Source organism: Phragmites australis, chromosome 1, assembly GCF_958298935.1.
Source record: "Phragmites australis chromosome 1, lpPhrAust1.1, whole genome shotgun sequence".
Taxonomy (NCBI): Eukaryota; Viridiplantae; Streptophyta; class Magnoliopsida; order Poales; family Poaceae; genus Phragmites; species Phragmites australis.
In genome coordinates this window covers 10,988,618-11,002,127 of record NC_084921.1, presented here as the reverse complement: position 1 = coordinate 11,002,127, position 13,510 = coordinate 10,988,618, and the positions used below count along the sequence as shown (strand labels likewise).

Here is a 13,510-nt window from a genome sequence, read left to right as displayed (position 1 = left end):
AAGAAAAAGAAAAATTTAAAAAAAATTAAATTTGCATTTTCTTTCTCTAACAAGTCAGGTGGTGATCGGCCCCACCACCTCACCTCCCTCTCTCCATAGTAGTAGCCCCCTCCCCCACCCATTCTCTCTCTTTCTCACTCACCCACCCACTCCCTCTCCCTCTTATTCTCACTCTCTCTCCCCAACTGAGCCAAGAGAAGGAGAAGCAAGGGGAGGCTATGGAGGAGGTCCCCAGAGAGCTTCTCCACCATAGCCCGCCAAATGTCGTCCTCCCCGTCGAACTCAGGTACCTCAGCCACCTCTTCTTCCTCCTCAAACCGGCCACCACCCTCCACGATGTCATCTCGATCCCCTCTCATTTCATTCTCATGGTTGGATCTACCGCCATCGACTTCAAAAGAGCCCAACCATGGCTATCACCACCATTGAAGACAATAGCCGAGCTCCGGTCATTTTCAGCTTATGTGTGTTGTCCTACGTGGTAGAGGAGGTCAAGATGATGCTTTATGTCTAGAATTCCCACCCCAAAAACCATCGAAATCGTTTCCAGAGAGATCCTGACGAAAATCAGCATTTCTGACCTCATCCGGAGGTTACGGGTGATCCTAGCCAAAAATACCTGAGGACCCCCACTCGAAGGTTAACACGGAAGTTTCGGAACCCGGATTTTCCAAGTTCAACCCAAAACCTCCGAATTGTATTGTTCATCAGGCATTTTTCTTTTTTGTTTTCTTTGCTAAAACTTGTAAATTCATAATAAATTTTATATAGCTCCAAAACTTATGGAACTAATTTTTTTTCATAATAACCTCCTATACCCAAAAAAAATATCCCACCCACTAAATAATTACTTTTTGAGATAAATTAATTAGGTTAAGACTTCATTAATTCATCGTTAATTCTTTACAAGTTCAAAATTAGCAAAATCAATTGTGCTAGTCTTCTTATGACTTGTTCTAACTAGAAAAAATATTTTCATATATTATAAAATATATTTTATGGCATTTTGTCATATGTTTATTGCGATGCTTATCTATTCTTTTAGTGAATGGCATTCTGGAGAGTAACGGGTTTACACGGGAAGGTTTTATGGTTGATCTTTATTTGAAGCTAAGCAGCGAGGTAAGTATCTAAATATATTTCTCCCATTAATTTGGATCATATGTGTCTAATGTGATATAATATGTTTTATGTACGTTATGCGTATTGTTGAGTTGATGTTGGGTCAACCTATGTTGATGCTTTACATCATGTCTTGAGTTATTAGTGATCCATCTTCTTATAACCAGGGCTTAACTTGATGATGGTTTGATTTAAAAGTTAACCAAAATGCTTAACTATGCATATATTCTTCGGTAGAAGTCGAGCGGTGGTTCAACCCCCGTTCACGAGTTATAGGTTTTAATTATTGTCACATTGATAACCATATTGGGTTGATAGTGTTAGTTGATGTGGTTGTTGTTATGGTGTTTTCTTCTGCCCTGATGTGGAGTTCCCCGGGTAGGTCAGAAGAGTAGCCCAGACATCATAGACCGCTTGCGTTGTTTAAGCATCGATTATTATTGCAGTTAGCTCTAGCACTTACCACACTCACCACATGTCGATCTAATGGTAATTTAAGTCAAATATCTAACGCTTGCGTGCTAACCTATGACGCGTAAGAGAAAAAAAAAAGGAGAAACAAGGTGACGGGGAGCCGGAGGTGTCCAAGACACGCTCGCGGTAGTCTCGGTGCCATAGGGGCATGTGCAAGTGGTTAGTTTCGGATATGAAAAAGATTGACATAAGTACCCCTTTGTATATACCTGTTTGGTTGCATGAGTCGTATGATCGTTAAATCTTGTGGGTAAAGTTGTACCCCTATATGGTGTAAAAATATTTTAAAATACCACGCTCTTGGTCATAAGCATATTTTTATCTATTTGCAGTAGTCGTAGAGTTGCACATGTGGGTTGATGTGATGAGATAACTCTTGTTTCATTTTTTTTATATTAGTTCCCATGTACATATATGTTTAGTTGATGTTTATCGGTTAGATTGTTACATTGGTTAAGTCTAGATACTCATACATGTTTGTGTCAAATTACTTTCGCATATGAATTTACTTAACCATGTGCTTATTTCTTTGCTAACGACCAAATACATTATCTTTGGAGTCGGATTATTTATATATATCAAATATGGATTAAGCCTTATGAGTATCTTCCTACTCACGTTGTTTATTTTTTTAGGTGAAGTTAGGTGTCAGCTACTTTAATCCCACCGGAAGCGGTGTAATGGCGAGCGGTCGTTATACTACCTTGACCCCGATTGGTTGCCTTGTGGGCAAATAGCTCCACCGATTCTTTATTTTGTTAGATGTGTCTTCCGTTGCGATATTTGTATGTTATGCTAGATGAAACCTTATTTTTGTTTAATGTATCAACTTATAATCTTTGAACCCTAGTTTGTTGCTATGTTATGATATTCATGTTGTAAAGGTATGTGTGGGTAATAGCTTTTCTAGTAATTATCGGATCACACATATCGTGACTGTCGGAATTATATTCGCTTTAATTATTAGTGGTTATAATTGGTGTTGTGAGATGTGGGTTAGCATGTGGTTCGTTGAGAGACGAGAGCGGGCTAGCTCCCATCTTATTAAATAATCGTCCTAATAATTAATTTGAATTTAATTTGGATCGATCCTCACAGCTTGGTATCAGAGCATGGTTGACCATAAGTTATGGTAATATGGTGGTTTTAGGTAAAATGTGCCAATCTCATTAATAAAACTCATTAATGTTTAATTTCATGCTCTAGGGATATGATTTCTTTTATTCCTTACCTTTTTCTTAGAGTTGTCTCATGCTTTAAGTTTGCTAATATGAATCAACTTGTTCTTTAACTCACCTTATTCTCTTATGGGTTAAAGGCGAGTAGAAACACTTCCCTCACAAAAGAAAGCAAGAATGTGAGAGAAAGCTGATGGTGCAATGACGATAGCTACCGACAAAGAGGATACACGATAGAGATGTGCAAGGAGCAGGTCTTATACGCCGAAGTTTTCCTATGTGATTGTTTAGTGATCGAGCTTGTGAGCTAAAGTTAGTTGAGCTTAGGTAACGTAAGGTTAGGGCGTAGCTTGTATCTAGCTCTATGATTGCCCCTAAGTGTAATGTATTTTTGGTTGCTATATTTAAATTTCTTGTTTCTGCATTGTGCTGTTACTTATTATGATGTTTTTATTATTTATATTGCATCGACACACTCGACGAGAAAGGTAAGAAGGTAAGGGACGCATCCCGATAGCGGTCAATATTGGAGGCTTAACTGATGCGAGGTAAGGACCTGATGTGTCCCATATGGTGATGATAGGAGAAGTGAATACATTAGCAATAACGTATGAACATCCACCATACGATGATAATTATGGTTGTCTACCCATGTGACGATTACATATGATGTCCCGTAAAGGCGATGGTACGAGAAGTGAATATGTTAGCAACAATGTATGAAACATCACTTGTGCGGCAAGTTGCATAAGCACAGTTTGCGCGAACACTACATTCTTTTCGCACGAAGGGTGATGATTAATGGATCAATATATGCATGACGATGATGATTATGATTTTGATGTTTGTTGGGGAGCGATGCACTCAAGAAAGAGACGTGTAGATAGGGATCGAGCATACATTCATTTTCTATCTCTCATATTGCACGCATTTACATATCATGAGCACCTAATCTGTATCCTTGACGAAGCTGAACGGAAAACCCAAAGTTGTTCCATCAATTTCCTCAAGATCTAATGGAGCAATCATATCAAAGATGAAGCCACCTGGGAACGTGAGGACTCCCTTTGTATCGATTTTTCCCCAATTCTTTCTTTAGCTTGTGAGTGATGTTCTTACAATTGAATCTTGAGCATCACATCTTTTCAAGCCTCGAGTATTACGATCACCGCACGTACAGCACTTCGCCTCTCCATCTTTGCATCTCAATCGACTCCATCGCGCTCTTCCCCGACTTGTTTTGAATCTTGTGACGAGATTCTTTTAAGGGGTAAGATTTGTTACGACCCAAAACCCGTAATAATGTATTTAAAAATAATCATGCATCATATATAATTTTTGAGCAATTTTATTTTACAGTACTAGAACATCTTATTTTGAGTAAATCAAGTAAGAGAAGGAAAAATTAGAAGAGAAAGAATTGAATTTATACCTTCTTCCTCTAGTATGTAGGGCCCACCTAGTTGACCGACCTCACCACCTCATTCCCCTCTCTCCACAGCAGTAGCCCCCTCCCCCACCCATCCTCTCTCTCCCTCCCTCACCCACCCACTCCCTCTCTCTCATCTTATTAAATAATTGTTCTAATGATTAACTCGAATTTAATTTAGATGAATCCTTATAGTTACACTGGTCATAACATGACATCAATGTCTTGAACTACAAAGTGAGCTAGAATGATACCGGGATCCAATCAATTTTTATTAAATAAATTTAAAAAACCTATGACTCTTTTGACATGTGTTGCAGGAAACTACAACTTCTGGTGCCTCATTTCAAAAACATATAACTATTTTGATATATGTTGCAAAAAAACTACAACTTTCTTACCGCGAGTCCACCTGTCATCCTCTATAACATTTAATGAGAGAATTAACCGTGGGTCCACCCGTTGCCAGAGGATAATAGGTGGGCCCATGGTGATAAAATTATATATATATATATATTTTTGCAACACATGTCAAAATAGTTATATATTTTTTAAATAGTCACTAAAAGTTATAGTTTTTTTGCAACATATATCTAAATAGTTGTAGATTTTTAAAATTTACTCATTTTTATTGGATGTAATACTCGATCCATACATACTCGAGCATTTTCAAATTCAGGAATTCAAAATTTTGATTTCGTTTAGGTGTGTTTGGTTCACCAGAGGAGGTCTTATAGAGCTGCATCATATGAACATGATGAGGAGAAACATGCTGAGTAGGATTATATTTGTTGAAAAGAAAAATATTTGGTTGATTGGATCTATCTGAATAGATTGAGTTTGAGTTTTTGTTGGTTTAACTATATATGAGACTACGTGAACAGATGCAATAGTTAAGATAGTCATTGATTGATTATATAAAAATATTTTTATGATACTGATAAGTAGATCCGTTTATATGAACGGATGTAGAATTTACATTCATCAATTAGGCTATAAAGTGAAGTTTGAACAGAGCTCCACTCTGAAGTTAAGATTGAGACAATATATTTACATCTGCTCAACTAAATTATAACAGTAATATAAATAATTGATTAGAGTTATTTTTGAGATTCTACGCATCGCTTGGTCAGAATAAGAGAGATCCGGACCCAAACACGCCTTTACCGGCCCATTGCACGCGCACTGCCATCAGCTTCCAAAAGCTCTTCCCGGCGTTTCGAACGTTCCGCTCCCCCGCCCGCCTGCCATGCCTCTCCCCAGTGGCAACGGCGAGCCCCCTCCGCCTCCCGCGCCGCTCCCCTCGCTCATCAAGCTCGGTCGCGCCGTCTCCGCGCACCACGTCGACCGTCTCCTGGCCGCGCTCCTCCGCCGCCGCAAGCACCGCCTCGTCGCCGCGCTCGCCTCTGCTCACCAACGCCGTCGCCCCCACCCCGCGCACACACCTCCTCGCTGCCTCCGCGCTGCTCGACTCCGCACGCCGGCGCGAAGCGGCACAGCGCCTCGCGCTCGCCTCCTGCACAGCCAGCCACCGCCTCTGGGACGCGCTGCTCCGCCCGGGCCTGCGCCGGGCGCGACGATCCGCGCCACGCGCTGGAGCTGCTCTCCACTGCCGTCGAGGATCACGGCGCTGTGCTGTCCCCGTCCACGTACCGCATGGTGGTGGTGGGCTTGTGTGCCCGCGGGGAGGTCGATGGCGCGCTCAAGGTGTTCGATGTAATGACCGCGAGGGGGTGTCAGGTGGACGATCGCGTTTGCAGCTCGATCGTTGCCAGGTTCTCCAGGGCCGGGAAGGCTGGGACGGGGTTGGAGTTCTATGAGAGGATGAGGAGCGAGTTCAGTGGGTTTGAGCCAGGCCTGGTGACGTTGACAGCGGTGGTCCATGCGCTTGGGTTAGAGGGGAGAATAGGTGAGATGGTAGAGCTGGTGCGGGAGATGGAGTGCAAGGGCATGTATGCTGATGCTGTGCTTTACAGCAGCATGGTTCATGGATACACGAGTCATGGGTTCTTGATGGAAGGGCTTTGGGAGCATCGGTCAATGTTAGATAAGGGCATAGCAGCCGACGTGGTTAACTACACTACTGTTATTGATGTACTGTGCAGAGAAGGTAGTGTGGAGAGAGTAATGGGGTTCTTGGATGAGATGGAGAGACAGGATGCTACGCCAAATTTGATTACTTATACATCACTTGTGGGTGGTTTCTGCAAGAGGAACAGATTGGAAGATGCTTTCTCTATTGTGAGGAAACTGGAACAAACAAGCGTAGTGGTGGACGAGTATGTATATTCGATTTTGATTGACAATTTGTGCAAAAATGGAGATTTGGATAGGGCTTTCTCTTTGCTCGAGGAGATGGAGAATAAGGGGGTAAAGGCTGGCATTGTAAGATACAACACTGTAATAAATGGTCTATATAAGGCTGGCGACACTGAAAAGGTCGTCAAAATCTTTGAAGGTGTTGTTGCTGATAACTTCACATATAGCACACTATTGCACAGTTACATGAACAGAGATGATGCAACTGGTGTTATGGCAATAAGGGGCAGACTTGAGAGCAGTGGGATTTCCATGGATGTTGTAACATGCAACGTCCTTGTCAAAGCGTTGTTTATGATTAACAAAGTTGATGATGCCTGGAGCTTGTTTCATAAAATGCCTGAGATGGGCTTAAGACCTAATACTATCACCTACCATACAATCATAGATATGACGTGTAAACATGAGAAAATTGACAAGGCACTGGAGTTGTTTGACGAATACAAGAAAGATTCATCATTGTCCAGTATAGTTGTTCACGATTGCCTGATTAGAGCACTATGTAATAAAGAGAAGTTGACATGACTGACCAAATATTTCATGATCTTGTTCAGAAAAATTTAAGGTCCGATTCCTGTAACTGCAGGAAGTTGATTCATGCGCATTTCAAAGAACACGGTGAACATGGAGTGCTGGATTTCATTTGTAAGGTTGGTGAATTAGATATTGGCTTATTTTCATCTGTTTGCAATTATGCTTCTGCTTTCTTAAGCAGCATGGATTGTTGTCAAGCAGCAATGGATGCTTATAAGTTACTTAGGATGCAAGCTGTTCCTGTAACTAGTAAAACATGCTATGAGCTACTCAAGAGTTTACACTGAAATGGAAGTGAAGAGGTCATACAACCATTGTTATGTGACTTCATTAAGATTCATGGCCTACACAAACCTAGAATGATTGATATGCTGTCTTGTCATCTCAGCAAGAGAAGTGTTAGTGAAGCTATTTTGGTTTTCCAGTACCATGGATAATGGCAGTGTTCCTGTCAGTGTTCTGAGAGGGGCTGTCTATGTTCTAAAGAAGCAGGGCGAAGTTCTGGATGCATGTAACTTTTGAAGGAAGCTCAAAAAAGTGGGTTTTCAGGAGATCTAGCCATGCACTCCATAGTGGTGGATGGCCTTTGTAAAGCTGGATATCTTGGAAAAGCATCAGACCTCTGTGAAACCATGAAAAAGAGGGGCTTCGTCCAAACATTGTCATCCATAACTCAGTTATCAATGGTTTGTGCCAGCAAGGATGCCTTACTGAAGCATTCAGGCTCTTTGACTACTTAGAAAGCAGCAAGATGCTTCCCACAATGATCACTTATGCCATACTTATAGGTGCTTTGTGCAGAGAAGGTTTGTTGGACGATGCATATCAGTTGTTTCAGAAAATGTCCAACAAGGGTATGAGACCCACAACCCATGTTTACAACTTGCTGATAAGTGGTTATTGTAATTTTGGATTAACTGAAAAAGCTCTTGAGATTATGTCTCATTTGGAGGAACTCTTTCTACTCCCAGATTGTTTCATACTTGGTGCCATTATCAGTGGACTCTGTCTGAAAGGTGATACTGAAGCTGCATTAGGCTTCTTCATTGAATACCATTATAAGGGCATAGTACCTGATTTTGTTGGTTTCATGAGCCTGGTAAAAGGACTGTATGCAAAGGAAGGACGGAAGAATCCAGGGGCATCTTGAGGGAGATGTTTCGGCGCAAAGAAGTCATGGAGTTAATAAACAGTGTTGGAGATGAGATTTAAGCAGAGTCTCTTGTTGGCCTCCATCTTTTGCATGTGATCAAGGGAGGACCGATGAGACTGTGACCATCCTAAATAAAGTGGGACTCATGTTTTTATCCTCTGCTGATTTGAGCAGTTTTAATGCGATTGCACACCTCAAGAAGCTGCATAAAGCTGAGGATGCTTGTGATTTCATGACAGATTCAGAACAAGTTTTAAGTCCAGTTGCTTATGATGCTTCCAACCATAGTCTTCATAGGAGTTCTGAGGGCATGGTTCAACTTCAACCCATAAAAGATGTAGATGATAGTTTGTCGAAATCAAGTGATGATGCTGATATTGACTACCGAAATCTGCTTGGGAAGTCTTTTTATGATGACTTTGACCATATTATGCTGCTATTGCTTCACTTTGCTCAAAAGGGGAGGTGCTTAAGGCCAACAAGGCAATTGAAGCAATGATTTAGAATTCTGGTTAGATTTTGATGACCTGTCCAATTTGTTAGGGAAATCTTGCTGCCAACAGTATCATCATTTGCAAACATATAAACTCACAAGTACACCATGCTCTTCTAGGTATAGTCAATACTTGGTGATGCACAGTTGCACACTTGACAATGGTATTTATGGATGGCAATTGGACCCTTGGGTCCGGGTACCCGCGGGTTCTGCACCCGATGGGTCTAGGTTCGGGTCTAGATTTTCCCAAAATAGATCGGGTCGGGTTTGGGTTTTCAATATCACCCGCTGGTGCCCACGGGTCGCTCGAAATCCATTCTCAAAAGGAGCCTAGCCCAACTCCCCCCTCAGCCCATCAAACACCTGGCCTCCCCTCCGCCTCCACGCCCCTCGCCCCGGCCTCCCCGCCCGACCCTGCCTCGGCGCCTTCATAGCCTCCTGGCCCGGCCACCGCCCCTCCCCGCCTCCCGGTCGCCGCCCATCCCCGGCCCCGCCTCCATGGCCTCCCCGCCTGGCCGCCGCCCCTCCGCGGCCTCCTCAGCCAGCCGTCGTCTCTCCTTGCCTGGCCCCGCCTCCACGGCCTCCCCGCCCAGCCGCCTCCCCGCCGCCCTCCACAGCCTCCCCACTCGGTTGTCTTGCCGCTGCAGCAGGACGAGCTCAGCGAGGCTCTCCGAGGGCACCTGGTGGGTGTAGGTCTTAAATTTCACCCGTTTGTTATTTTGGGTTTGGGTCGGGTTGGGACCGTTAGGTTTCGGGTCGGGGGTGGTTTTGCTCCATCCAGCCCTGACTCGACCCGTTGCCATCCCTAATGGTATTCCATGTGAGATATCTTAATAATACTTCTATCATGTGTTCTCTGTCGTCAAGGGCAACATTTATCAACATGTTGCCGATCTTGGCTGTTGGCCATAGGGGTTTACAAAACTTGGAATCCACTTTTCACATGTAAATCTTGTCTTGTCACAATTGTGCTTTGGGCTCATCACACAAACTCATATACCCTTTGTTCTAACTGTTTATCATTTCTTTTAAGCAACAGACACCAAACCAAAGGAGGACTCTGACTGTCCACAGGCTCCATCAGTTGAGAGGGCGTCTGCTGGTTGACACATGGTACTTGTCCTTTTCTTTTCCCATCCATATGTTTGTGGATATAATTGTGCAATATTGTTCAAGATTCTGGAAGTCCTTGAGAGGATGCATCTTGCTGGATTCAACCAGTTTACTACCCTCAGCTGATCTCGTTTGTCTTTTAGGTGTGTTTCCTGTTCGATGAACTTAACTGGCATTTATATTCTTCTAGACAACTACCACCCCTCCACGATGGAACCATTGAACAACAAGAAATACGGAAAAGAGAAAGCCCATATAGCAGCAGGATCTGCAGGTAAATAGTTGCTCTGACTTGTAACTTGCTTTGTTATCCCTTTCTTTTTTCACTTTCTAGCCCCATTTTCAAATCTAATTGCCTTATGAATTATTGACAATGTATTATTACCCATTGCAGATACTGGTTCTGTATATACATGAAAGCTGAAGCTGTGCCATGTCTTCCTTACATATCTTCCTGTTGAAACCTCTGAAATAGCACCTATATATACGAAATGGGTACAATCAGGTACCTCCTTGGTTTACATGTGAAATAGCACCTAGTGATATGAACGTGTTCAAGCTATTAGTTTGAATGGTTGCACGATAGCCTAGGAGATTTCTTGTAGACACAATGTGACTACATGAGTCACATGAATCTTTGGACCCTCGTATAGTCGTATAATGGCTGAAGTTTTTCCCTTACAAACTAACGTTTGGTCCATATTTTATTTTGACAGGTGACAAATGCCAAAGTAAACAAGGCTGGAGTGCTAGAGAAACTCTTGAAGAATAGGTGGACATGTACTATGAGTTAATTGAGTTCAGATTTGGAAGTCAAAATTTGGTAAGTCAAATAAGCAGTTCTAGCAACCAAATGAACTCATATTATATATTGAATTATTAATAAATACACATTTTACAATGTGATTACATAAAAACACAAATTATCAAACAACCTTGATAAATAACAGCCATGCTTGCTTATTTAAACAAAATATGTCACCGACATCACATACAGTTCAGCACATAAAGAAACCTCAATGCCCTCAGTGGTTGTTGTTGAGCCTCCTACAGTTCTTCCTGATCTCACCCTGTGACCCGGTCAGTGGTGAGATGTTGCCCATATTCACCATCGACTGTGCAAAGTGCTGGAAGAAGAGATTGACATCAGCAGCATATGCCTTTACGAGTGCTGCTGTCTCAGCGCTCTTGGTTAGAAGGACCTCGTCAGAGCTGAGAAGGCCCTTGCCGACCAGGAGGTTCTTGAAGTAAAAGTTGTCGAACTTGGCTGGGGTGACGAAGTCCAAGGGGAAGAGGTTGTTGTCACCGCCAGAGCGGGGGCACCCCTGCCTGAGCTGCGCCGCGTAGGACACGTCCAGCGTGCTGTCAGCCATGCCATTGCCCGTCTGGTTGTACAGCCTCTGCCGGAAGCTGGTGCACCGAGACATACCTATGGTGTGACCACCTGTATGCACGTGGTGCATCCATGTTGTGCAGTGTTATGTATACCTCAAGTTGGTAAATAACGAAGGACGGAAGAAATCATGAAATGCCACGAGGAGTTACCGGAGAGAGCGACGACATCGACAACATTGAGGCCATGGCGCTTGAACTTGGTGATGATGGTGGGGAGGGTGTTGTTGGGGGCTGGGATGTCGTTGTTGGAGCCCTGTATGCTTGCCCCCAGCGAGTCCCTCCGGCCGAGCGGCACGTCCCAGTATGGGCCACCAACCTGCAGGTTTGGGTTCAGAACAATCCTCGTGCCAGCAGCAGTTCTTTTGCCAAGGCTATGGCTATATACAGATCTGCTTATTCATGTAGAGCATAAATCATGCTCATTTCTCCTCCTACTGCTGATATGATGTGCTTTTTTTCCCCTTGTGGTTGGACAGAAGTGCTGGTGCTGGTACTTACGAGCACGGTGGAGTCCCGGGCGGCGAGGGCGAGGATGTCGGCGCAGGAGACGGTGCCGGGGCAGGCGGCCTCGAGGGTAGCCTTGATCTGGTCGACCACCTCAAATCCCCTGAGGGAGTTCATGTTGGGATTGGACCCTTTCTCACTGACTATGCTGCTGCTGTTGTCCAGCAGCACGGATGCATCGCACCCCTACACACGGAACGATGTTGGAAAAGGTTGGTAGTTAGATTAGGCACATGGAAACAGTTTAGAGATTAGGCACGTGCATTGAATGAGGGATGGCAAACATTGCATGGAGACCTTCAATCATTGTACATTAGAATTAAGTAAACTTCTTCTCGTTCAAAAAAAGGAAAAAAAAAAAAACAAACAGAATTAATCAATCATGGTACGTTTCGATCATGTCACCAAGACATAAAGTAGTGCTTATGGGCAATGTAGGTAGGCTTTCTTATCACTGGTAAAAAAGGTTAGCCTAAAAATTGCAGGTTCTTCCATGCTACCTTTTCCAATACCTAGGCACATATATAGCAAAAAGTTGAAGTTGTACACTGTGCATTTTTGAGTTATGTGTTTATACATCCAAAGAAATGCATCCATTTATTTTCGTTTTTAATGTTTGTTTGCAGTACCTTTATATGGATTACGCACAATCTTATTGTACCAACATACAAAAATTTGAAGTACACAATTTGTATCCTTAATTCTGCTTTAGTGCACTGCACGGACTCTGTTTAGCAAGCATCATAGCTGTGTCAAAAGCATATAAAGAATACAATAGCAGAGAGGAAGCATAGTTTACCTTGACAAAGCAGTCATGGAAATGCAGTCTGACCAAGGATGCCGCCATCCTGGTCTCCTTGGCGACAGCCTGTGCCACAATGGACTTCACGATCTCCTTCGCCTTGGGGCATGAATGGTCATAGAACTGCGGGAACAAGCCGCCCCATGGGTCGCCACGGACGGCACCGGCGAGGAGGAGGGGAGAAACCAGGCAGAGCAAGACGATGCAACCCATGGAAGTCGCCATGTAAGTGACTAACCTTTGCCGCACTGTTACAAGTAAGAGAAGGGAGATGGCACTTGCTTGTTCACTTCTCTTGTCTATGGTGGATGAGGCATAGGGTGGTATATATAGCTGCAGGAAGTGGGTGTAGTGCATGCAAAGAAAGGAGGGTGGTTTGGAGCAGGGCACAGTGGGATGCTGCCCTTGAGTTGTTAGGGCGATGCGTATAGAACAAGTGAGCTAGCTAGATATTTGTGTCCAACTGCTATACTAACTCCAAGTTACAAGTTGGCTCTAACTGTTTTAATTGCTGTTTGGCACTTTGGTGCTTCAGTTTTAGCTCAAAGCCACACGAAGATTAAACTTTTTCTGTTTCCTCTTGGCTTGACTCTGTGTCCTAACCTTTCTTCTCTTCCTTCCCTTGGATCTTCTTGGTCCAATTGATGTACAACTTTTCCTTTTTTCTATATTTCTAATATAATCTACCACAGTAGGGGAAGCCCCTACCGTACAGTTTCAAAAAAAAAAACCCCTAGACAAGTGTAGGTGAAGAGATGGTTTCTCAGGTGAGACCCTTTTCACTGAGGAGCTAAAATGCAAAAGTAGACTGAAAACAGCATCTGCCACTTATTAAATAATAAGCATTCCTGCAATTTTTTTCAAAGGATTGGAGTAGTGTGTTAACTGAAATGAAGATGCTATGATGAATTGCCGATTATGCTGCTCATATAGGCATATGCATTATTTGCTGCTTATGCTTCTCATATAGGCAGATGCATTATACACCATA

At 43.2% G+C, this 13,510-nt stretch overlaps 2 protein-coding genes across 2 annotated transcripts; one reads left to right on the top strand and one right to left on the bottom strand.

Annotated features, from left to right (window-relative positions):
• Positions 1–5,374: 5,374 nt before the first annotated feature.
• Positions 5,375–12,093, top strand: LOC133909419 (pentatricopeptide repeat-containing protein At5g57250, mitochondrial-like). The gene is made up of 6 exons (XM_062351841.1): positions 5,375–8,720; positions 9,745–9,818; positions 9,962–10,092; positions 10,213–10,323; positions 10,535–11,535; positions 11,690–12,093. Exon 1 carries the CDS (start codon positions 5,860–5,862, stop codon positions 7,045–7,047), a length of 1,188 nt encoding a protein of 395 aa, XP_062207825.1. The 5' UTR covers positions 5,375–5,859; the 3' UTR covers positions 7,048–8,720; positions 9,745–9,818; positions 9,962–10,092; positions 10,213–10,323; positions 10,535–11,535; positions 11,690–12,093.
• LOC133909424 (peroxidase 72-like) lies at positions 10,659–12,936 on the bottom strand. Its single transcript, XM_062351854.1, has 4 exons — positions 12,517–12,936; positions 11,712–11,903; positions 11,364–11,529; positions 10,659–11,262 (listed from the first exon to the last, which is right to left on the bottom strand). The coding sequence occupies exons 1-4, from the start codon at positions 12,874–12,876 to the stop codon at positions 10,844–10,846; spliced, it is 1,137 nt and encodes a 378-aa protein (XP_062207838.1). The 5' UTR covers positions 12,877–12,936; the 3' UTR covers positions 10,659–10,843.
• Between the last annotated feature and the right edge of the window lie 574 nt (positions 12,937–13,510).

Excerpts from the sequence above, each read along its gene's own strand:
- LOC133909419 (XM_062351841.1), top strand. The coding sequence starts at position 5,860 with ATGGTGGTGGTGGGCTTGTGTGCCCGCGGGGAGGTCGATGGCGCGCTC.
- LOC133909424 (XM_062351854.1), bottom strand. The coding sequence starts at position 12,876 with ATGCACTACACCCACTTCCTGCAGCTATATATACCACCCTATGCCTCA. Across the intron at positions 11,904-12,516 it reads TCCATGACTGCTTTGTCAAG|GGGTGCGATGCATCCGTGCT; the intron begins GTAAACTATGCT and ends TTCCGTGTGTAG. Across the intron at positions 11,530-11,711 it reads CCCGGGACTCCACCGTGCTC|GTTGGTGGCCCATACTGGGA; the intron begins GTAAGTACCAGC and ends CCAAACCTGCAG.